The 26673-nt window shown below is 38.5% G+C and overlaps 1 protein-coding gene and 1 non-coding gene across 7 annotated transcripts in view; one reads left to right on the forward strand and one right to left on the reverse strand.

The window, feature by feature from the left end:
* The window catches only part of PTPRK (protein tyrosine phosphatase receptor type K), a 591572-nt gene that overhangs the window by 450336 nt on the left and 114563 nt on the right, over window positions 1-26673 (reverse strand). For all 6 annotated transcript variants that reach the window (XM_066248523.1, XM_066248520.1, XM_066248518.1 and 3 more), the window contains exon 2: window positions 4527-4649. In XM_066248523.1, coding sequence (XP_066104620.1) covers window positions 4527-4649 — 123 coding nt within the window. The remainder of the gene's footprint in view (window positions 1-4526; window positions 4650-26673) is intronic.
* Window positions 10789-10864, forward strand: TRNAI-GAU (transfer RNA isoleucine (anticodon GAU)). Its single transcript has one exon. It is a non-coding gene; the product is annotated as a tRNA-Ile (tRNA).

The following is a 26673-nucleotide window of genomic DNA, read 5'->3' on the forward strand; positions in this document are numbered from 1 at the left end:
CCCAGTGTGTGTTTTTACTTGCCTGCCGGGTGCAAGCTAGAATTAAAGATGAAGGCCCATCAGTTCTTGGCTCCATTGTTTCTTTACCGACTGTCCGAATCCAATGCGAACCTGCATAGGCCAGAAGGCTGCTGTGATAGTGGCCTTGGCCATGCCTCCTGGCTTTACAATAGACAACAGATTTACTTCACCCTATTCTCCAAGCACATATCACCAGTTGAAATAATTTAAAAACTTTCCAAAGGATGTATTTCCTATATTCATTTGAAAATGTAGGATTTAGGTTTTGTTTTCTTTGTGTACTTCTGGCATGTTATTGTTTATTGTAGATGTTTTTACTTTTTGTTTTTTTAGGACATATCACTTAGCAAGTTCAATCACCAAACCTGACATTTTTATTTCCATTGGCTACGTCTAAAATCTCATATCTAAAATTCATACTCAGTTTAGAAAGGCTTTTCTGAATTTAGAAACTTCATAAAGATTAAAGCATTTTAAAGTAATCACAGGCCTGACCAGGTGGTGGCACAGTGGATAGAGCATCAGATTGGAGCATGGAGGACCCAGGTTTGAAACCCGGAGGTCAACAGCATGAGCACAGGCTCATTGGGTTTGAGCAAGGCTCACCAGCTTGAGCTCAAGGTTGTTGGCTTGAGCAAGGGGTCACTCGCTCTGCTGTAGCTCCCCAGTCAAGGCACATATGAGAAAGCAATCAATGAACAACTAAGGTGCCACAACAAAGAATTAATGCTTCTCATCTCTTTCCCTTCCTGTAGCCCCCCGGTCAAGGAACATATGAGAAAGCAATCAATTAACAACTTAGGTGCCGCAACAAAGAATTAATTCTTCTCCCTCTTTCCCTTCCTGTCTGTCCCTATCTGTCCCTCTCTGTTTCTGTCATAAAAAATAAAGTTATCATATTAATAATACTAAAAATATCTTTTAAAACTGAAATGATTAGTACTAGACAATCAGTTCATCAATTGTGTATGATTATATTACAATCAATGATTATATATCACTATATAGTATATAAATATATTACATTGTTAAATATTATTACAAGCAGTTCCTGGGTTATGAACAAGATAGGTTCTATAGGTTTGAAAATGTTTAAATAATTATATACACAGAATGGTAAAAATAAATACTATGCCAAGACAAACATCTCTCTAGATTAACCTTAATAGGTAAATGTACCTGTTATAACTTATACAGTATACAAATTCATTTTAAGAACAAACTTACAAAACCTATTGTTGGGCAGATAAAATGTATTATGCTCACTTTGTTAAAGATGATGCTGCCCACGTGGAGGCCTTTGCCCAGGTGATATTAATGTGTGTTGAGAATCCTTGTAGCCTGGGGCTTGGTTCTGGGATTAGGCCTTTCCCACCCTTTTTGATGTGGGGTGGTACAATCCAATCATGCCTCAGAGAAGTGACTTTGTATTAGAGACTTCCCTATTTTGTATATTGGATTAAAGGTTTTGAATCTACACTATAAAATGGGGGCAGAATATGGGGGCAGAACGGGAGCTTGCACTCTTGGTTCCTGGGATGATTAGCATGAGAGAGCAGAGGGAGCAGAGCAGAGAGCAGAAAGAGGCCATATGGCCAGGACAAGCAGCCAAGATGGCGGAGTATTGAGTGAGAGGCCAGTTTTTGTAGAGTTTGTGTAGAGAGAAGGAAGGAGATGGGGAACAGAGGTGAATAAGTCTGGTGAGCTAGAAACCTTTGATTCTAGGAAACTCGGATAAGTCAGTAGCTTTGTGAGACTGAATGTGAGTGGTTTTTGGAGCCCAGTGTGTGTTTTTACTTGCCCGCCCGGTGCAAGCTAGGATTAAAGATGACAGCCCATCAGTTCTTGGCTCCGTTGTTTCTTTACCAACTGTCCGAATCCAATGCGAACCTGCATGGGCTAGGCTGTTGTGCTGATGGTCTTGGCTGTTGGCTTTACACCTATCTTATTCATAACCTGGGGACTGCCTTTATATTTTTATTGTGGGGGTCAAAGCCATCACATGATGTGCCTCTGTGGTAAACAAGCTTGTTTTGAGTTAATGGCAACATTAGCTGCAGGCTCAAGGGAAACTTCTGCCCCTCCCTTTAACTAACTAGTGTAACTTGCTCATAATAAGAGATAATCAGGCCCTGGCTGGCTGGCTCAGCGGTAGAGCGTCAGCCTGGCATGCGGGGGACCCGGGTTCGATTCCCGGCCAGGGCACATAGGAGAAGTGCCCATTTGCTTCTCCACCCCCACCCACTCCTTCCTCTCTGTCTCTCTCTTCCCCTCCCGCAGCCAAGGCTCCATTGGAGCAAAGATGGCCCGGGCACTGGGGATGGCTCCTTGGCCTCTGCCCCAGGCGCTAGAGTGGCTCTGGTCACGGCAGAGCAATGCCCTGGAGGGGCAGAGCATCGCCCCCTGGTGGGCAGAGCGTCGCCCCTGGTGGGTGTGCCGGGTGGATCCCAGTCGGGCGCATGCGGGAGTCTGTCTGACTGTCTCTCCCCGTTTCCAGCTTCAGAAAAATACAAAAAAAAAAAAAAAAAAAAAGATAATCAGAGATAACTACTTTGACCTATCTATAGGGCAAGACAACCTTCTATTTACTAAGCTCTTCTATCATCCTGCAATGACCCTTTGAAGTCCCCAGGGCACCTCACCTCCTCTCCAGCTTCAGATGTTTTATATACTCACGTTCTATTTCTATCTTTGAACCTCTCTTATGCATGTGGGGTTTCTGTCTCAGGTATGTGGGGTTCTCGTACATATGCAGGTATTAAATGTGGTTATTTTCTCTTGCTAATCTGTTTCGTGTCTATTTGATTGTGAGGCCAGCCAGAAGAGGCTTGAGGGTAGAGGAAAGTGTTCTCCTCTGCAGTCTATTATGTGCACTTGATTGTATGTAGCGTATAATTGCACCACACTTATTAATTTTTAATATTGCAAGGAAACAATTTATTCTCTTTAGTACATTATTTTAAAATTCCTGTTCCCATTTTTAATTTTTGCAATTAATAAATATTGTTAAATATATATACACAGGGTTTGGAATAAACTCCAAACTAACCTATAGAATTGGATTCATAAGTTCTATTCTGATAACATATAAAGTGATATTGATATCCTACGTATATTAGTTAAGAGAAAATTCAACTCAAACTTGTTTAAACAATAAGAAAATATGTAATTTCACAAAACCAAAAACTGAAGGGTTTAACAAGGTCAGCATAAGAAATGGACAGGGCTCAGCCCTATTTTTCTACAATTCACTCAGGAAGACCTTCTACACTTGACAATTTGGTTCCCTCTCCTCAGAGCAGGTGGCATGCTCATAACCAGAGGGACAACAAGATAAGCAATCTTCCAGTAAAAGTCCTTCCCCTTCATTCTGATTGTATCAATCGTGTACAGATACCAAGTGAGCTGCTCTTACATTTGAGATTATTTTGAAATAATTTATTTTTTCTTCATTTTTTAAATTTATTATTTTTATTTCTGTTGGGCAGATAAAATATATTATGCTCACTCTGTTAAAGATGGCACTGCCCACGTGGAGCCCCGTCGCCTAGGTGATTGCTTGGGATGGGCGTGATTGTATTAATGTGTATTGGGGGAGGGCTTTTGCGCCAAAAGGTTTTAAAAGGAAGAGAGATCACATTGTTCCGAGAGAAGAGTGATGGTGTTCTTGGAGGAAGGCAGAGAGCAGGGAGGAGAGCAGAAAAGGGCCATGCGGAGCAGGCCAGGAGAAGCAGCCAAGATGGCAGAGTGCTGAAAGAGAAGCCAGTTAGTGCAGAGTTTGTGCAGAGAGAAGGAAGGAGATGGGGAAAAGAGGTGAATAAGGCTAGTGAGCTAGAAACCTTTGATTCTAGGAAACTCGGATAAGTCAGTAGCTTTGTGAGCACTGAATGAGTGGGTTTTGGAGCCCAGTGTGTGTTTTTACTTGCCCACCAGGTGCAAGTAGGATTAAAGGTAATGGCCCACCAGTTTTTGGCTCCGTGGTTTCATTACTGACTGTCCGAATCCAATGCAAACCAACATGTGAATGGCCACGATGGTGGCTCCTGGCTTTACAATTTCCATTTGGCTTTTTTATTAAATAGGAATTTAAAAACAACACAAATATTTTTCCAAAGTCAGAGATAACAAAGATACAGTTATCTCTTGAAGAAAGTTATTGAGGGAAAAGCAAATTAATATTAAGGCTCTTAGTAATGGTCATGTGGTTTGACCACAGTAGCTTATTATAACAATTGAACTATTGTTGTTATACCTAAAATAAGAAAATGCTACATATTCCAAAGCGATCCCTTCAACATTGGGTTAAAGACCTGTAGTTGCACAGTAGATAAAGCAATGACCTGAAATGCTGACAATACTGGATCAAAATCCCAGGCTTGCCTGGTCAAGGCACAAATGGGAGTTTCATGCTTCCTGCTCCTCCCCTCCCCCCCTCCTTTCTCTCTCCTTTCTCTCAAATGAATAAATAATATCTAAATAAACAAATGAAACAGAATGGCTCTCACCTTGAGGCATGTCAGGTGGTAGATAATGAGGTTCTTGAGCACTAACATGTACCCATTCGAAATCATCATATAGATCCTGGTGGTAATCACACGCCCCGGGACCATCATCAAAAGTACAGCCACCTAAAAGGGGAAAAGAAGAACATTTTGATTGCGATTCTAAACATGCTTGCTAAAAATGGAGAATATACTAGAGAAGGAAATATTATACTGAAATATGGAATGTAGTACTCATAATTTTAATAGTAAATGGTACTCCTTTTTATCACCATACCTATCAAATATTTACATAAAATAATATTTCTCTCAGTAGTTTCTGCTTGAATAAGAAACCGGTTTAAGTCTCAGAAGGAAAGGTGAAGTTAGCACAGATTTTAAAATATTAAAAATCATATGATATACATGTATAGTGTTAGATACATGTATAGTAAGGCTTTTTTCTGCAATTTACAAACCGCACAGAATCAAAATAGTTTTTAGCAACTTTGGTAGGGAGAAAGAAAAAGAGTGAAAACCATCTTTTGACATAATGCAAGTCCATAACAGTGAAGTTAATACTTCAGTCTTCTCAAGTTCCTTGCTTTAAAAGAACACTTTGAAATCTACCTATAACAGCAAATAAAATAATTAAAACATATAGGGTAAAAAACGTTTGAGGTCAGTGATATGCTCTTCAATACTTATTTTAGATTATTCTCATACACAAGTAGGACTTACTACAAGGGGGGAAACTGAAGCATAAAACCAATGAGATCAGCCTATAAGCACGCTCACCACTTCCACTTCATTTAATAACCGCTTGTTTTAAACATGTAGATAGCTTTTCCCCTTTACATCAGTCATCTTCCCTGGCTTTATTTTCAGTGGAAATTTTATAACAGAGATAGAGTAATTACTTCTGCTTTTAGCCCACAAATATACAGGCACACACAACTCAACATAATTATTTAGTTTATTCAAATCATGACAATAAGAACCGGCCTATATGCCTAATCTTAAAGGAAAATGAATTAGTACTACTAAAAATCCAGCAGTGGATTTAATGAGAAAAACCAATAACCTGTCTCCTTTCAAGGAGCTTATCTGTTTAGTTTCCATGAGGAATCTTTGTGAAGAAACTCATTGAATTCAGTGACCAACTAGCAGGCCAGGGAATGGTAAATTTCAGTCCTATAAATTCTTCTCTGTAAACAAGGAATTCATTTTCCTCATCAAAGCTGGTCAATTTGAATATAAATAAAAGTTACATTCCTTACCAGCGACAGAAACAAACCAACATCATGGGCAAGGAAGGAGAGATCAGATATGTCCAACAGACACTACTGCCCTAATGACCTTTTCAAAAGCAGAATATGTATGTGCGTGCCCTTGAATCACTCATATAACTACATCAATCCTTTAAAACAACTAACCTTCAGTAGCTTAAAAGCTTAATACCTTCCTTTAAATTCGCTCAAAATAGCCTTTCTATAAATGCTCTCATAAAAAAGGAAGTATTTATAATTTAATCAATGAAAAGAGGTTGCTAGGAAATGCATCTTTGCATAGCAAGGGGAAAGTTTTGCTCAAAATATAATTTGCTATCAACCCCAAAATGACTTATCGCTTTGCAACACATGCCTGAGGGCCCCCCATTGCCCTTTATAATGGTGAATGCCCTCAGTGTATAAATTTAAACTACTAGTGAAACCTACATTGGCGCATTTGGAAGACAAATGGCCTTAATTGCTGTCCTTCATAGCCATTGTTAATTTTAGACTCCAGGATTCTGAAGAGCAATAACAACCAGTAGTACAAAATAAGTGGGTCACTCCCAACCATTTGTTACATATCGCTGCTGTCTCAGTCAAGAGACTGAGAAATAGTTCCTGGTCCACTTGACCTCAGTGTTAAGAACATTTTTAAGAGACAATGTTTTTATTCTACAATTTAAAATAAATTATAATCTAAGAGGTATCTATCTATCTATGTTCCACATATAGACCATACCAATAAGCCTTTAGGTAAAAGGTTTTTAAAAATATTTTTGTGAAGTACTTTAAGATTAAGGATTAATTCAATGTACTGAACTAGAGGACAGATATACAAAAAATACTGTTCCTATCCTGAGTAATGGCACAGACAGACATGGGTGGTTATATATATATACTTATATTTATACACACACACACACACACACACACACACGTGTGCATGTGTATTACTATGTGTTATAAGGAATAATAGCAGTATGGCCAAACTCACAAAGATTACAATTAACAAATAAATTGGCTATTGTTGGGCAAATAAGTTTGTAAAATTTATGTTATTTGAGTTTGCTCACTTTTATTGTTAAAAATGATGTTGCTCACGTGAATGGCGCTGCCCAGGTGAAATTTCTAATTACCTTCCTGCTTGGGAAGGGGCTTTGTTATGCTGATGTTGCTGGAGGAGGGGTCTTTGTGGGCCCAGATAGTTTTTTAGAAAGAGGAAGAGGAAAAAGAAAGGAGGAGGAGGAGGAGGAGGAGAAGAAGAAGGAGGAGGAGGAGAAGGAGGAAAAAAGGAGGAGGAGGAGGAAAAAAAGAAGCCAAGATGGGAGGGTGCTGAAGGAGAAACCAGTTTACAGAGTAAGAAGCCATGTTGGCAGATGGGGAACCAAGGTGACTGAGACTGGTGGGGGCCTGTGATTCTAGGAAAACCTGGATATGTTAGTAGCATTGTGAGCTTTGAATGAGTGGCATTTGGAGCCCTTTGCATTTTTACTTGCCTGCCGGATGTGAGGCTAAAATAAAGGAATGGCCCACCAGTTTTTGGCTCCACAGTTTCTTTACCGTCGACCTGAATCTAATGGGAACCTGCACCTGTCTGGCAGCGATGGCAGCCGTGGCTGCTGGCCATACAGCTATGTACACTGGGTTGGTTAGAAAAGTTTTCATGGAGTTCGTATGAAGATGAGTAAGGATCTGCCAGGCCAGAATGAAAACTAAACTGAAATTGGAGAAAAATCAGGAGCAAAGGTATAGAAATCTATAGAAATGTGATATATTAAAAAAACATAAATTTTCCCAAAAGTGTCTGGGAGGAACATGAAAAGTATGTAAGGCACAAAAAAAACTAAATAGATATAATAAAATTTTACTTTTCTTCTAGTTATATTGAAGCCATTCAAGGATTTGATCCAAAATTATGACTCAACACAAGCCACATTTTAAATACTAATAAAATTATAGCAGCCATATAGTTAAAGAGAAATTGGAGAGAGGGTTGCAAGGCCAACACTTGTGGCCACCCTGGCCACTCACATGCAGGTTCTCATTGGATTCGGGCAGATGGTACAGAAACAGTGGAGCCAAAAAATGGTGGGCCATTCCTTTATTAAATTCTCGCACCAGCCAACAAGCAAACACACAGGGAAAACACTTCCCACTTCATTCATTCAGAGCTCCCAAAGCCACTGACATATTATCTGGCTCCACAACTAGGAGAAACTTCTCTGGTTCCTCCTAGAATCAAAGGCTCTACCAGTCTCAGCAGAGCTTGCCAAAGCCCCTCAGCTCTGGTTCTCCATCTGCACACCTTCTCTCTCTCTGCACATGGCTTCTCCTTCAGCACTCTGCAAACATGGCTTCTTTCTGCCTCTTCTCCTGCTCTCTCCTTTTCAAACTTTTCTGGCGCTAAAACCTCTCCTCCAGCAAACATTAGTAAAACAATGGCCCTTCCCAAGCAGGAAGGTAATTTGCAATTTCACAGACCCACATATACCTGGTGCTGCCCAGCCCCCAATGCAAACTATAAGTGAGCAAACATGAAAATCATATTTTACAAACTTATTTGACCAATAGGGGCAGAGTAGAAAATTTGATTGAATCTTACAACAGACATCACATAATATATCTTGAGCTAATTCCATTATGCATAATCCTTGTTTGCTATTTAAGGTTCACTGGAAAGTCTTAAATAAATAGTCTTCTATAATACATGATCTTTGATACACATGTTCCTAAGTTCAAGACATCATTAAATATAGTATTATAATCTATTTAAAAGAAATACATTCTAATTCATTATTTTAAAGTTTCACTGAGATAAATGGCAGAACAAAAGAAGACAATACTGTAATGAATAAGAAATTCAGTCAGGCAGAGGGGATAAAAATACAAGTAAGAAAACATCTTACTCTCTCAGTTGTATTTGCTACTGGTGGTAAGACTACAGCAAATACCTACAAGTCATGTCAGAAAACTGGTGACAAGTTCCTGGATGCTCAGAGGGAATTTATCTCTGAACAGACATTTCACAGATTGCTAAATCCTCGGCACCAATCTGCTGAGAGGCACTCTGTCACTGCCTTGGGATGCTTCCACTAGGGCAAGCCCCTTACCAGGCTTTGCAATCTATTTATCTGAAAATAAAAATCAAGCCTACTTTGAACTTGCCAGAATTTCTTTCCATTCCTAAGCTGCTTACTGAAGGGACTGGTAGTAAGAAATATTAGGCACATTGCTTACCGAAGGGACTGGTAGTAAGAAATATTAGGCACACTGCTTACCGAAGGGACTGGTAGTAAGAAATATTAGGCACACTGCTTACCGAAGGGACTGGTAGTAAGAAATATTAGGCACCCCCAGAAAACTATCCCTACACCAAAACTATATAGCCTAAACCTCTAGCATGTAGAGAGATTTCTGTCTACTTATTTAAACAGCTGGCCTGACCAGGCAGTGGCGCAGTGGATAGAGTTTTGGACTGGGACGTGGAGGACCCAGGTTCAAGACCCCAAGGTCGCCAGCTTGAGTGCGGGCTCATCTGGCTTGAGCAAAATGCTCACCAGCTTGGACCCAAGGGCGCTGGCTCGAGCAAGGGGTTACTCGGTCTGCTGAAGGGCCGCGGTCAAGGCACGTATGAGAAAGCAATCAATGAACAACTAAGGTGTCGGAACGGCAATGGAAAACTGATGATTGATGCTTCTCACCTCTCTCCTGTCTGTTTCTATCTATCCCTCTCTCTGACTCTCTCTCTGTCTCTGTAAAAAATAAATTAATTAAACAGTTGGTGGTTGTTCCATGAGGGAGTATGAAATAGAGATGCTTTCTGTGGAATCATAACAGAATGAATATTAAACTCAAATCCTTTCTGAAGTCAAACTTCTCAATAAAATGCAGGGTCAGGTTCATTTAGAACAAAGTTGAACTGGAAAAATTAAAAAGTCAGTAGAGCCCTAGACAGCTATGAACATTTTGTGAAGGCCATTTAAAAATGTATATATTGTACAAAGTCTTCTTCATTCTTTCCTCTTGAACATCAACCCAGTCTTAATTTTCTGATTACCATATTTCCCCATAAGACACTCCCATGTATAAGATGCACCTTAATTTTGGGGCCCGAAATTTGAAAAAACAAAAGTATTACATAAAATTATTGAACTCAAGTTTTATTCATCATAAAATTCATACAATTCCTCATCACTGTCAAAACTCCCATCCATTAGCTTGTCCTCACCTGTGTCGGATGACGAATCACTGTCTTCAACAATGAGCTCAAAAACAAGCACGAAAAAGCAAGAAATGCAAATAAAAAAATCTACAACCACTGTATAAATTGCACCCAGTTTTTAGATCCCAAATTTTCCAGAAAAGCGTGTGCCTTATACATGGGGAAATATGGTAAGTGTAATAGCAAGAACTAGACAAAATTATCTTTCATGGTTCTTTGCTGTTTGTAAAGAACACACTTTAGTTAGCTCAAGATACAGACAATGTTTCTTTTTTATATCTTTAAAAATCACTTTGAATATACAGTTTAAAAAAATTAAGTCTTGGACAAAATATGTTGGCAAAAATAATATAGCATAATTGTTTATATGACCCTCAAAAATGGACAAATTACATTTTTCCAATTGTGAAGCTGAGATACACAAATTTGTTTACTTAAGTGATTATCAATTTTAAAATAATTTTTCTCTAGTAAGGATACAAAGAAAGATTAATACATGCCACATCAGGACACATATAATACTGAATTAAACTAACTTGGAAAAGGTCAGCTTTATGCTGATCAAAAATTACAATATAAGTTTACTGGTATAATCCCCAAAACTCATTAAAAGAAGCCAACACACTTCACAAAAAATTTCAAAAGAACAAAAAGAAACATAACTACTCAAAAGAACAAAAAGAAACTTATTATTGAATATATTAAACATAATTTCATTTATAATCTGAGTTAATATAGTCTATTCCCAGAAAAATGGACTATTGGAAAAAGTGTAAAAATTGATGCTTTGGCCCTGGCTGGTTGGCTCAGTGGTAGAGCATCGGCCTGATGTGCAGAAGTCCCGGGTTCGATTCCCGGCCAGGGCACACAGGAGAAGCGCCCATCTGCTTCTCCACCCCTCCCCCTCTCCTTCCTCTCTGTCTCTCTCTTCCCCTCCGGCAGCCGAGGCTCCAATGGAGCAAAGATGGCCCAAGCGCTGGGGATGGCTCCATGGCCTCTGCAACAGGCGCTAGACTGGCTCTGGTTGCAACAGAGCAACGCCCCAGATGGGCAGAGCATCACCCCCTGGTGGGCATGCCGGGTAGATCCCGGTCAGGCACATGTGGGAGTCTGTCTGACTGCCTCCCCATTTCCAGCTTCAGAAAAATACAAAAAAAAAAAAAAATTGATGCTTTTAAATAAAGATCACATTTCATCTGAAATCTACTGGGATAGCTTAGTTTATGCATTTTTTTCCCTTTCTAGGAACACCTATCCCAAGGAAATGCAAAGGACTAAGACCTTTGAGGCATAATATGAGTCACTGCTCATTATACATTGCTCTTGTTCAATGAATGCCAAAGTAGAACAACAGAAGAAGGAAAAGGAGGAGGAGGAGGAGGAGGAGGAGGAGGAGGAGGAGGAGGAGGAGGAGAAGGAAAAGGAGGAGGAGGGGAAGGGGAAGGGGAAGGGGGAGAAGGGGAGGAAGAGGGAAAGGAAGAATAAAAAAAGAAAAAAGAAGAGGAGGAAGAAGAAGAAGAAGAAAATAAGAGGAAGAAGAAGAGGAAGAAGAAAATTTATAAATAAAAATTCCTTAAAAGATAATTATTTCAGATCAAGGAAAAATCTATTGCCCTGCTTGTAGTTAATTAGTATGTGCAAATATTATTTAAGCCTAGCTCTTTCATGAAGGAATTTGGAACACATTTGTCACCATATGAACCTATCATTTATTGAAAGATACAAACAACTCTTAATGATGAGAGAAGAACTCATTTCAAACACATTCATATATTAGCTAATTAGTTCATCCCTAGAGTTCTACTTCCAGCCAAGAATATACATTTAATATATATATAATTCAAGATTATTTGGCTTCTACTAAAATTGTTTATGATTCAAAATAAATGCCATACTCTGACAGAACAGTCTTCCTTTAATAAGACTGAATTTACCAGAAAAAAAATAATCCAATTTTATTCTTTACTATCTTTGCTGAGGAACAAGATTAAAATCTCCTGAACTTCAATTAATAAGACCTAAGGAATTTTAAGGAACTGGCAAACACCACCACTTAGATGGTGGAGGAAAGATAGTGTGTCTAGACACACCATGGAGCGATGATGACTAAGTCCATACATAGCTTTGCTATTTCACTGCTTTGAGCTTCAATCCCCTCCCCAGTAAAATCAAGATAATAAGAGCTACATAGAGTACAGTGGTTCAAAGATTAGTGATGATACTTGTAAAGCCCCTAACACTCAACAAGGTTGTTTTTAAAGCACCTTTACTTTTTCATGTTCCATTCTTTACAGTTGATTCTGTATATATGCCATTCAGATGAAACCTATGCACATATTAAACAGCTAGAGCCTAAATAAGAAAAATCACATGGTTTCCATATAACATGCTCAGAAAGACTAAACAGAATTTTCATAAGGGCAACATTATCATATCATAAGCAGTTTTCCCTGAGCACTCATCAGGTAGGTTTTCCATTAGGAAAACACCTTCCTTATCTACCAGAACAGATGGCAGTCTGATGTTGGCCTGTGGGCCATAGTTCACTGACACCTCCCTGACTCAGACCACTGGGATTGTAAATATTTTGAAAATTATAGGTAGTGCACAATCTGGTTAAAAGCTCACAACCAAGGGTGTTTGATTTCTGCATCACCTCTATATTATTCATTCATTTTCTTTCCTATATATCTACCTGAGTAGTAATAGGCCACATCCAGGAAACTGAACTAGAAATGGATTCTGAATTGCAATAGTATGTTTGAAACTAAATCATCGAGTTGGTCTGGCTGGACAGAGCAGTAAATCAAAAAGCAAAAATATAAGAGCACTAAAGACACTTTCAATGTTCTCTATTCTAGGCTTCAAATTTTTAAGACCACAAAGGATAATATATTTAAAATTCTACCCCAGAATGTAAATGCATTATGAATGCAAATATTTATATACACACTGTGTCGAAGAACACAAATACATTTATTCATTCATGTTGGAGGAGGTCACTGAGAGTATGTGGTCACAGGTTGACCCATGAGCTACACCCAGGCAACTGGACCTGTTCCCGGGTCCTCAGAACACAGGTCCTACCCACTGACACAGCCTTTAGAGAGAAAGGTGTCATTGGTACCATCTGGATGCTATTCATGACTGAACCCTGCTAAGGACTCTATATACACTTTGAAGACTTCTGATGGGCAAGTATGGAAATCTACCCATCTTGTGACCACCGCTGACAAGCCTCATAAGTAATTTCCCTTGATTATTAAAACTATTACCTACCACTCTGGAGTGGTCTGCCTCTTCCTAGATCTCTCATGCCCTGTGTACAGGGGTCAATTTCAAATTTTACATAGGCAATATCCAAGGTGAAACACAACTCAATTATTTATTATCTTCAACTATAAGTCACTAGTACAGCACTTTCTATAACTGAAATAAAATGAAGAGTAGCTGTGTAAATCAAGGAAGTAAATATAAATTTAAAAAACAAACAAAAAATAAAAACAAACCAAAAAAACCAGGCCAGCAATCCTCTGTCCCAAATATATGTAAGCATCTGTCCATCATAGGAGGGGACTCACACCTGTGAGCAATCCCAGTCTCTGTGCAGACTTTTCAAGCCTCAGGCACAAGTTGAAGTTCAAAAATAAGCCTGTGAGACCTGGTGAGCCCTGGTAAAATGCATGTGACTGCATCCAACCTCATTATGGAGTTAATAGATGATTACATGCCAAAGAGCCGTAGAAATGATTTCACAGATGACAAGTGGTTTATTAAAATGTAAACGGAATTATTAAGAAAAGAACCTCATAGTAGAAAAAAATACAAGTTGCCCAGGGTCACAGAGCAAGAAAGTGTCAGCCAGGATCTGAACCCAGACACAGTGGATTTTTTACTCTTTACCACTACACTAACTAGACCTGGTAGAAGGCCAAACTCATCCAGTGCCGCTCCCTCCAACAGGCATTACCTCAAGCTATTACTGAACACAGAGAACATTACCCACCCCACCTGCATAATGAAATGGTGGTGCTCCTTCCTTTGAAGATAAAAATGTGGTAAATTCCAAACCACATCACATAGCAAAGCCTCTCAAGTTTAATGCCACAAATAGGAGAAAGTCTTTAATAGAAGGACCTATAAAAGCCTCACTTATTAACTAGTAAAGTCGGCAAAGATTTTTATTTAAATATGTTGACACTAGGCTGACAATTTATATGATCCTAACACTTTCCTGTCGGCCTGGCTTGACAACCTTTAAAATTCACATATTCTACCTCCAAAACATGTAGAAACAAGTGGCTTTTTACCTTTAAAAATATTACAATTAATTAAAAGCAATTTTATTCTGGCAATTTTTGCAGTAGCCCTCACATTAATCCTAGTAAAAGAAACCAGGAGTTTCTCCAAAGATCATTAATGTATTTACCCATGCTTCTTTTCCTATTTTTTATCCTTTTATCTATTCCATTAAAATCTCATTTTTTTTGTTTAGTGTTAGATACACAATCTAGAGAGAGTCACTGAACAAAGTAATAGAAAGTAAATGTACTGAAAAATAAAATTCTCAACTGAAGCCATATTTACATTTTGGTAAAATTAGAAACCACCCAAGCTCACATTTAAACATTTCTTTGTTTTGTTTTGTTTTTCATGGAGGGATTCCTGGTGGGCTCTACCTCACCCATATCAGACACATTCTGGCTTATTTCAGCAGTTGCTCCTGACTCAAGTCAAGCATGATAGGTGATAGATCATTTTTCACTTATGAAGGGAGTTCTGTGAAATGCTGAAGCCATGTAAAATGGAATTCTATAACCCAACCTTCTAGAGAAGGGGTAAACTAAAGATTTGCTCTGAGGCTCTGAATTTAAAATTTTGTATCAGATTGGCAAAAGAATCTTAAATGTACTCTGCTACATTTCAAGAAGGTCAACAACTCAATTCAGTAATTTTGTAAGACTTTGAAATACATTGTAAAGAAATGATAGTCAACTAATTTAAGGTAAGTAAATTAATATTGGACTTGGTGTAATATAGAAGGGTCAATATTTGGGTTTTTCACAGTTCTTAAAATACATTCTTTACAGAGAAAGGAGCTTGTGGAGGACAAGAAGTATCAGCTCATAGTTGCTTCACTTTAGCTGTTTATTGATTGCTTCTCGTATGTGCCTTAACCAGGCAAACTCAGGGTTTTGAACCGGCGACCTCAGTGTTCCAGATCAATGCTCTATCCACTGTGCCACTATAGCCCAGGAAATATATTCTTAAGAATAAAAAATTACAGTTCTTTCCATCATTTTCTTTATTTAAAATAAAAGTTGGATATCATTATTTATATTAGTATACAAGACTGTTAGGAATATGTTAACCAGTGCTTCTCATTCTATGCATCACTGGAACAGATTCTCCAGGTCCACAGCTAACAAGCTGCTCACACAAACACAAGAAAATCATTGATATAATTGAGTGATGTCAGAAACCTTGTTGTCAAGGACCTTTGCTCTTTTTCTCATAAAGGAAGCATTTGAGGCTTTAACCACAGTTTCAATGAGCCTTACTATAGCCTTTGAAAGTGCTAACTTCTAACCAAGTCAATGCTGAATCCTGACTCACGATAACTTTTTCTTCTCAAATTTCCTTTCTCAAAAGAGTAACATACGGTACCATTTAGTGAAATCACCACATAAAATAAAGATTTTTTTCAAGCAGCAAAATACACTGCTATACACTGACATTTAAATGATATGCAAGTCGATGGCCATTCTAACTTAAAGAAGAGTCTGAATTGGGAGAACTGGTGAATAAGGTTTTACACAGGGCCTCACCAAGATTCAGGTCTGTCTCCATCTTCATTTTCTCATATCTATCCCAATAACAACAACAACAAAAAATTTGGCTTCATTTTCCGATCTCTACTTCTATCTACTACACAAGAATGCTGTGCCAAATAATCTGAAAAATATCTCCACAATATTCTATGATATTAAATCTAAGTGCTATGCATATTTAAGTCATCAAGTTAGGATTTTAGTTAGGAAAATATCTAGGTGATATACTTATTATTGTTTTACATTTATATGGAATTTTTTTAAGTAATATGGCCAATAATATGGAGGATTAGAAAAGGTAAATGAAGCTTACAACAACAGCCCATCATTCCTAGGCCTTTATAAAAAGATACAGCTATATAATTATAAACTCAGTTGTATGTTACAAATTCATGCTACACTGACTCTCCTCAGTAGAACTCCTAAAAGGTAAACTACATACACATCAACTATTCCTACCTGATAAAAATATTTTAAAGATGCCAATTCTATCTATATTAGAATTTTATACAAAATTTAAAATAATGCTTCAATGCAGATAACAGGTATAGGCTTGAAAAAATAATTTAATAGAGATAGAAGTTCACTCTCCTTTGCTGCAAACTTGGTACAGAACAGGAGCCCGTGGTTCCCAAAAACAATAGATATCAAAATTTATCAAGACCTGAAATATCCTGATCTCAGGAATTTTATATGATTGCATGGAAGCATTATATCCCATTTATTCAACATTCTTACATTAATATGCCCTCCAGTTCTTGCTCTAAAACAGCGGTTCTCAACCTGTGGGTCGCGACCCACAGGTTGAGAACCGCTGCTCTAAAACATAATGGCCAACTTTAAATCTATCCAGCTGTACAGTCTCCTGATAAAAGGCAAACACATTATTTTCTGAATAAAACATAAAAACCTGGAACCGCTGTGGAACTGCACAGAGTTTTTGCCTTACTTCTCACCTCAAGAATTTGCAATTTTCAAATCTCTAAAAATAGATAAAGTAAAAGACACTAATACAACGTGGAGCTGACAAGGTAATCCTAGCAAATAATTAGTAAAAACAAATGGAGCTAAATAACGTCCCAATAAACTTTAGAAAAGTCTGTCACCACTGCTATTCAAGTAAAAGCAAATTGAAAGAAAAGTGAGAGTTTTTGTTCATGTTAGTTGCAATATTTCAAAGGATGAATAATAGTTGACCATAAATGGGCTGACAATAGCAGGGCAAGTGCCCCTTGCTTTTTTAGAGAACAATTTGGTTTTATTTCTCAAACTTTTTCATTCACTTACTTGACTTTTAATCTAACAAGTATACTTCTAGAATTGTACTCTATATAAATGTTCACAGACGTGCAGTACTGAGCCCTATAAAGCTAGAGTTACCAACTCTTCCAAATAAAAAAAATATATTGTGGGTCTTTTCAATGACCCCCAAAGGCAACAGGACTGCCTCTTCAAGGCTGAAGAGAATTTACAGCAAAACTGCTTACAAATACAATCACAAACTTCGGGTTGATGATTGCTGGTAAGGTATTATAATACTTAATTCACACATGGGACCTAAATGTTCAATATTATCAACTGGTGAAGATGAAGACAAGGTATATTTTAAGAGGTAATGCAGCAAATGTTGAAACAAAAAAAAGACTCAAAGATACAAAATAAGTATGCCTCCCTAATCACCAAGTCTTTCAACTGGCTATTTCAGCAGATTGAGAAGACACACAAAGGAAAACTACTTACGAGACATTTTAATAAGTCATTCAAGATAAGATTAATTACACCAATAGCATTGTAAGTCAGCCAAAACCATAATTATCTGAAAGAATGAATTTGAGTATACTTCCTGATACTCTACTGACATAAAATAGCCTACCTAGCGTGGCTCCTTATCACTCAGCATGTCAGTAACTTCAGGCCTCATCTGGAGGTACAACCAGAATGTAAAGGCATGACAGAGAACTAAACATGTCAAAAATACATCTGATGTTACTTCACCTGCAGAGGATGGGTTTATTTTTATTTATTTATTTATTTTTTTCCCATTTTTTCTGAAGCTGGAAACAGGGAGAGACAGTCAGACAGACTCCCGCATGCGCCCGACCGGGATCCACCCGGCACGCCCACCAGGGGCGACGCTCTGCCCACCAGGGGGCGGTGCTCTGCCCATCCTGGGCGTCACCATGTTGCGACCAGAGCCACTCTAGCGCCTGGGGCAGAGGCCACAGAGCCATCCCCAGCGCCCAGGCCATCTTTGCTCCAATGGAGCCTTGGCTGCGGGAGGGGAAGAGAGAGACAGAGATGAAGGCGCGGCGGAGGGGTGGAGAAGCAAATGGGCGCTTCTCCCATGTGCCCTGGCCGGGAATCAAACCCGGGTCCTCCGCACGCTAGGCCGACGCTCCACCGCTGAGCCAACCGGCCAGGGCCAGAGGATGGGTTTATAACTTTGCCAGAGAACGTATACTATACATATTTGCAGATAAAATGCTTCAACATATGTTGACAGACGTGACTGTGACTATGTCGCTACCACTTGTAACATTTAATGCTACACTTTTCTAATATTCTGATATTAGTAAAATAAAATCTCTTTCCAGAAATGGCGTTTTTCGTAAGTGGAGTACAACTGAATCAACCAGTGAAATCATGTGTTAAACTTGAAACAGGAAAATATCTTCCAATTTCAAATCTCTTCCTAACTCCTCCTCTTCCCGTTTTTTGTTTAATTTTACTCTGCAGTGTGGAGGTTAGTTAACACAGAGTTTACTTAGATCAAGATGATTAAAAGAGGAAGTAGAGCTGAAAACACCAAGACATGAAAATCATGGTACAGAGCATGCCATCAGCTGATGTTCCAAGCAGTTGCATTTGATGAAGATTCTTTCAGAACATACCATATACTTTACAGAGTGGATAGTAACCAGAAGAAGGACTACTGGGTTAGCGAAAATGGGAGATGGAAACCCAGAGGAATGAAAGCCTCTGTTGGAGAAATAACAGAAGAGACTTGGGAAGAGATGGGGGAGCTGTGCTAAAGATAAAAACGAAGAGCTTGAAGGGTCCACAGAGATGGAGAATGAGGGGAACAGAGACCAGAGGTGAGAACTAGATGCACATGTTATTTGAGAGTTTGTGACCTACTCCAAGTGGCAAAGCCATAATTCAGGTATAACGGTAGACCACTCTGGTACCACAAATTGCAAGAAGTTGTGTCTCTTTAAGAACTGCATATATACACACACACACACACACACATACACACACACACAGAAGGATAAGAGGCACTCATATTCTTGTTCAATAGACTTTAATCTTCTCACTGCTGTGATCATGTTCATGAACACATATTCCCATAAGATGAGAATCATCCATTTACAGGATTGTGAAGACTACCCATACCCCTCCCCTTAGTAATACCTAAAAGGAATTGATGATGTTTCATATAAGGATTTTTCCCCCCATGTATTTAAAGCATCTTGTAACAAAGACAAAAAGACTTCACTGTGCTGTGGAGATACTAGCAATAATATGGTGATGTTTTTCAAGAAAAATTATTTCTACCAAAACATTAGACGTCATTAAAAGTTAGTGATGAGTCTTGTGGCCCTGCCCCAAGGCTGCAACAATGTCTACAAATTGGAGTCTCGAACAGGGGTGTCTATAATCTCTTTAAAGACGACAAATGCTCAATGAGTGAAAAGTCGTTAAATCTGACTCTGGCATGAAGTATACCAGTGAGGTGACAGTTCTGAGTCAAAGAATAAAACGTTAGAGTACTATAAAACACTGGTCTAGAAATCATAGAAGAGACATGCAGAGCAAATAATAGAAGGCAGGAGAATTGACTTCCTGCCCAATACTAACTTGGCTGAGTCTTCAGTGGTAAAACTTTTCCCCCAGCTTTAAATTTATAATCACAGTAACAACCAAAGCCTCCAAAGAGAATCAAATGAACATACTCCTCTTCCTAAACAGTTAAGACACAAAGTAAATCTTTCCAAGAACCCAGACTATAAGACACACAGCACTTCTTTCAAATCTCAAAGTTACCATGGAAAAAAGACAGATAGATCTAAACGTTGACAGTTCTGTATACATTATATACCAGAACATGTAAACATGTATTTTTATACACAAAGGAGATGTTTTTTAAGTTTCCAGTCCCTAATTGAGAGGACTTTTATTTCAAACCTATCATCAAATCTATTATATACATATGGTCAGCATCAAGCAGAAATAAGTAATAGCAAAATGCAGTATGTGCCATTTGGTATTCAGTTTAGCAATTACAATCTTTTTTTTTTAATTCAGTGAGGAGGCAGAGACAGACTCCTGCATGTGCCTCAACCGGGATCCACCCAGCAAGCCCAATAGGGAGCGATGCTATGCCCATCTGGGTCTTGCTCCATTGCTCAGCAACTGAGCTCTTCTTAGGGTCTGAGGCAGAGGCCATGGGGCCATCCTCAGCACCCAGGGCCAACTCGCTCCAAGTGAGCCATGGCTACAGGAGGGGAAGAGAGAGAAAGAAAGAGAGAGAAGCAACAGGGGGAGGAGTGGAGAAGCAGATGGTCACTTCTGTGTGCCCTGATTAGGAATCAAACCTTGGACTTTCACATGTGGGGCCGATGCTCTACCACTGAGCTATCCAGCCAGGGCCTGCAATTACAGTCTTTAGATGCATTAGAATTCACAAATAAAATTCAAAAAGGCTTTATGGATCTCAAAGGAATTAATAAGAATACTTGATCAGAATACAAAGTGTAAAGCCAAAAGTCATTTTTAAGATACAAAAAAATAGTTTTAATTTAGAAATTAAATTTAATGGGTTGACATTGAACAATAAGAGTACATAAGTTTTAGGTCACCATCTCTATAGCATTTAAACTGTTGATTGTGTTGTGTGCCATCACCCAAAGTCGAATCATTTTCTGTCACTGTATATTTGTCCCTCTTTATTCCCTGTCCTTCCCCATAACCACTTCACTTTTATCCATATCCATGAGTCTCAGTTTTACATCCCACCTTTGTGGGATATACATTTGTCCCTCTTTACATCTCTCTGCCCTACACCCCTCCTACTGGTAACTACTTCACTTTTATCTGTGTTCATGAGTCTAATTTTATATCCCATCTATGTGTAAAATCATATAGTTCTTAGCTTTTTCAGACTTATTTACTTCACTTAGTATAATGTTCTCCAGTTCCATCCATGTTGTCGTAAATGGCAATATATCATCATTTCTTATGGCTGAGTAAAATTCCATTGTATATATGTACCATGTCTTCTTTATCCAGTCCTCTATCAAGGGACACTTTGGTTGTTTCCATGTCTTGGCCACTGTGAACAACACTGCAATGAACATGGGGCTGCGTGTGTCTTTGGGTCAAAAAAATATTTAACACTATTCATTCACATAGTGTGTACTAAATGAACATTAGTTGTTTTTATTTAAAATTTTTACAATGCATATATTCCCACCACTTAGAAATAATCGTTGCTAACATTTTGGTGATTGTTTTATCCTAGGCTTTCCAACATTACATTTCCTTACTACTTATTGCGGATACTTAGGAAAGCCACCCAGTTGTTTTTTTTAATTTAGTACCCAGCCATTTTGCTAGTGCTATAAATCTAATAATGTTACAATTGATACTACTGGGACTTCGGAGTATAAATTCATAATGTCTAAATAATGCTGTTTGTTTTCCTCCCTGTGTATGTCTAGGTATAATTACTTAAATCAACAGGGTTTCTAAAACAATACTATAATGATGATATCAAATACCTGTTAATTTATTTTGTGTTCTTCCTATTAGCTGAAGTGTTACATTTTTTTGGTAGATTAATAACATCTTCAATGCTACCACCCAAAAGGGGATATTCTTTAGGCACAAAGTAATAGTAGTGATAGAAGCTAACAGTGTCAGAAGTAGTAAAAGAAATTGATGTCACTAGAGTAGCAATTATAATTGCAGCAGCAGGACTAGCAGCAATAGCAACAACAGCAGCCAATAATGACTGAGTGGGTATGATGAGCCAAGCACTGTTTTAAGTACATCATGTGAAGTAATTCATTTAATCCTGATAATGTCCAAAACTGATGGGTACTATTATGTCCATTTTTCAGATATAAAAACAAGGATAAGCTTTTTACCTCAGCTTAAGTGACTGGTTCAAGGTCACATTGCTAGCAAAGGTACCAACCCAGGATCCAAATTCAAGCAAAGCTGACTGTCTAACCTCCTACAAATAAATGAAAATAAGTACTTCAAAGGTAAAAACAGTATCAAACTTGAGGAGAAAGCCAACAGAACAGCCAAGTATTACCAAGCCAAAAAGGCGGATTACACAAGCAGCCACAAACCATAGGCCTGATATCATGGGTATTCCTACAAATGTAGGAAAGATCTCTGGAGAAAGAAGGTACATTTTAGTACAAAGTCAGCCAATTACAAGAGTTTCCTTAGGAAAAGCAGCCTTCCTGTTCCAAACACTTCCATGTAGTCGAGTAGTAAGTAGCCTCCTCTTAGTCCAAGAATCTCATATATGTCTCAAGTGAGTGAATTTTAAGTAAGCTATTGGCTTTAGTTCTCTTTCAAGTCTTTCTCCCTGTTTCTTCTCTTGGAAAAAATGGAAGGAGGCACAGCCTCATCTTAGCAGCTGTGAGTCAGCTGCCTACATGCCTGCACCAGGAATCTGGACGTCCCTTTGGAGGTGCCATTTACAAGTGAGAAACTGTTAAGAGAGGAGGGATACGCGCCTCTTTCAGTCAGCAGCTCTTGTGTAATCAACATTTTTAACCTGATTTATTTCAGCATCTACAACCCATACATTTCCTCAGGAGTAGAGGGCGTTTAATTTACTTGAACCAGCTATTTGAGGATGGTGACTATATTTAAGCCCGACTACAGATTGCTAAAGCAGAACAAGGCAGTGACATTCTAACCTGACCCCTAAAAGAGTTCAAGGCAATCCCATGAAGAATGAGAAGCACAGTATCAAGGGTATCTGTCAAGTGTCCCTCTGCATGGACTGATGCTCAGACTAGTATACACAAGACCACTTGTTTTCTCCTTATCCCAATGAAGTCCACCCTAGTTGGACTTAACAAGTAGCCCGAGCAGGGCTACACTTACACATTTATTTAGGATGAAGGAATTTGAAAATGTCAGGAGTTGCAAAAGATCTTCAAGCACATCAAGAACCATTCTCCACCCAGTACAGGAATGTCCAGTAGAGTCTCAAGACAGATGGCCTCTCTGCAGCTGCTGGGATATTTTCATGCCTTCATCTTAATGCATGACCTCCTTGGTATCGATGGTATTTCACCATGATGGCTTTGAAATCATTTGACAGTTCAGATGGAATGACATGACACTTTTGATAAATTTGATCTTCCCAAAGACTGCACCCTATAACACAACTGTTAGAATTAGAACTGAAAGGGACTTTAGGGATTGCTTAAGCACAGGTGACTTTTTGTGTTAACCTAGACCACAGTTTACGTTAAGTAGAAGGTCTATCGGTACATATGTTTTGTAGCTTATAACGATCACTATGAGAACTGCCCTCCTATACTGAACCAACATTTCTAAACAAAGGTTTCACGTCTGTTGACATTTTATTCAAACTGTTCTCTACTTTAGTTTTCTGATCTGTGAAATTAGAAAATGTTCACTAATTCTACTTGTAAAAATTAAATAAAGTTAAATATTCATATAGAATGAAAAATTATGGAAATTAACATTTAGAAAGATTAAATAATTTAAAATTAAATAAGATGTTTGTAAATATTAAGTGAAACAGTGTCTGACACACAAAATGTGATTTATAAGAAGCAGGTTACTTTTTTAAAAAAATTACGTGAATGTGGTCACTCTCAGAATATCTCTTAGTAACTATCCCTTATTTGTTGTAAATGGCTTATTGTCACTTGTTTCAAGGGATTTCTTGCTGAAGTATTTGTATAGGCTCAAAGCCTATTCACAGAGCTCAGTACTATCTGAGGTTTCCGTCATTCAGTGGGAGTCTTGAAACAATACATACGCCCCCTGGATAAGAGGGGGGCTACTGTATTTATATTTCAATAGAGGAAAAGGTGCAATTTCAGATGCATTTTGAAAGAATAAAAACATTATGTTCAGAAATCATTTTCACAAACCACTTCAACAGGAATGATTCAAAGACAATTTTCATTTGTCAAGTCTCTTTCTCTTCTGAGACGCCAGACTTGTGCTAAGGGGCCCAAGAGGAAGAAGATGAGCTTTGTAGAAGGTAATGCTACGGGGGGAGGGGGGGGCAAAAAAAGAAAACAAAGAAACCCAAACCTAATCCAACAATTGTTACACTTGTTACCTTAAGATAAAGGACACCAGCCTGGGTGAGAGCTGGTGAAAGGTCTGAACTGAGCTTAAAACCAGATTTCCTGTGAGTACAGCTGTAGAGAGAGGCTTTCTTTTTTGCAAGTGATTAGGACAAATAATATTTATAAAACTATACGTTTACGAGATTTTTTTTTATTAAAAAGTTGACACATTCATTATGCCTTGACTTTCTTTTAAAATTAAAATTAGAGGAAGAGAGGGAGCCAAGATGGCAGGGCCCATGGTAGAGTAAAAGAAGGCCTTCCCAGAGCTGCAGGCCAAAGTTACTGACACTCCACAGATGGTGGAGCCTGCAGACATACTGACTGAACAGCTAAACAGAACAAAAAGCCTGCCCCACGTTACAGAGACAGCGATTAAGGCTTTGGCAGATGAGACTAACATGTATGATGGTGGAGGAAGCACAGTTATTCTTCAGTACAAGAAGGTATTGCCCAATCAGCTGTTAAGAGAAATAGAAAATAGCAGAAGAAAAAAAAAAATTTAATGGGAACAGGAATCATCCTACCTGGAGCACAGCATAAAAGAAGCTGAGGCCAGACAGCATCTGCGAGATGCTGGTGGCAGGAAGGGCACAGTAAAAAGCTCTAGGAGAAGCTTGTCCTCCTGATCTCGCCCACTCCTGCAAGGACATGGAGCCCGCACCGGGGAAATGGCTTCTGCCCCATGGACATTTTATCTGGGTGGTCTGGTGACCCTGTTTTTTCTGCATCACCCTGAGCCCCTTTCAAATCCCAACCCTGTATTTTTGTCTTGGAGCTGCCTGCCACTCCTGAGACTCTCCTCTCCCCTGGAGGTGAGTCACAAACCCCCAGGACAGGGAACAAGGGAGCCAGGACAGAGAGTGGAGCTCTGCCCACACCTTCTACCATCCGTGCTGGTCAGATTCATAAAAGGCTTCAGTGCCACTCTGCCAAGTCTGCTTTTCTTGAGCCGATGGATGAGAAAACAGAAGCAGAAGCTATCTCTACCTCAGCTCCTCCCTGTCCCTGGTCCTTCCGCATTGAAGCCTTTGCCTCTTCTCTGTCCCCTTTCTGGTCCTTTGAGTAAACCCCTCAAGCTCAGAGCCTCCAGGAAATGTGCAGGTAAGAAAGAAAGGAAACCAGGGTGTAGCTGAATTTAAGTGAACAGGAGGCAGTTCTTCAGTGGCAGTCTGACTCACGATTCCTTTCATGCTTTTTCCTCAAACATTCCAAAATAAAAGTTAGTAATAAAGCAGCAGCACCTCCCAGACCATGTCCCTTTGGTCCATGCCATAAGGTGGACACTACAATCCTGAGGCTTCCTCAAGCTCAGGGGCAGTGGTGTGCTGCAGCTGGCTCCCACTGGCTCTTTACAGGGATAATAAATATTCAAGACCTACCCCTTCCTAATAACAAAAAAGAAAATTAGAGAAGACTAGAATACATAGCTATTCAAAACATACATATGCAGGCGTGCACACATGCATACAAAAAAACCCTGAAAAGATAGGTCAAAACAATTCGGTAGTACTTCTTTCAGACTAGGGGGATTATAAGCTTCTTTATATTATCTACCTTCCTTAATGTGAATTCTTCTCTTATCTTAAAATAAAGGTGTTATATAATTAATTTTTTTCAACTAGAAAGTAAAAAAAAATACTTTTTAAAATAAATGAGAATGTTCACATAGTTTAGTAAATATTTACTAAGTAAAGACAACATATTTTATATAACCTGTAAAGCAGAAAACTATCTAAAATTCATGTTTTCCTTTTGTGGTTTGTTTTTTGGGGAGTGTATAATATCTGGCATGCAATGAAAGAATAATTCCATTGTTTTCCTTGAGTTAAGGTTTAGATTTTCAGAATACAAACTAGTTATGTTTAACAAATGTTGCAGGATTAAAGTTATGTGGTATATGTAAGGGATAGCACCTAGGAGATAAAATACTAAAACAAGATGAGCCATCATAAAGGTCCTACATGGGAAGATAATACAGAGTTAACTTTAATTTCATATTGCTCTATGGATAACACAATTCTCCCTGCAACCTTATACAAACAAGGATAGGCCATTTAATATCAGCACCTTCAAAGGGAACTGCATATACTCCTCATATACAGAAAAAAAATAGAATGGTTACTAATGTGAATTCACAAAACAATAATGTTATAATGGAAAGCATGGGAATCATCTAACAGACACAGATCATGTTAATAAAAGCAAAGTAATTTGTTGCATATCATTAGAGATTCTTGATATATCACTATTATAATCACTCCACTAACAAACAAATATTTAATAATTAGACAATAATGCCAAAACTTGAATCTTGATTTACTCAATAACAAGAAAAAAATTGATTTGGTCATAGCAGTATTTTTGTCACTCAGTTCCTCTTCTTTAATTTTCTCATTCCTAATAACATTGCCATGAGCCCTGGCTAGATAGCTCAGTTGCTTAGTTTCGTCCCGATGTGCAGAGGTTGCTGGTTCGATC

The sequence above is a fragment of the Saccopteryx bilineata genome, chromosome 12 (genome assembly GCF_036850765.1).
Source record: "Saccopteryx bilineata isolate mSacBil1 chromosome 12, mSacBil1_pri_phased_curated, whole genome shotgun sequence".
NCBI classification, from domain to species: domain Eukaryota; kingdom Metazoa; phylum Chordata; class Mammalia; order Chiroptera; family Emballonuridae; genus Saccopteryx; species Saccopteryx bilineata.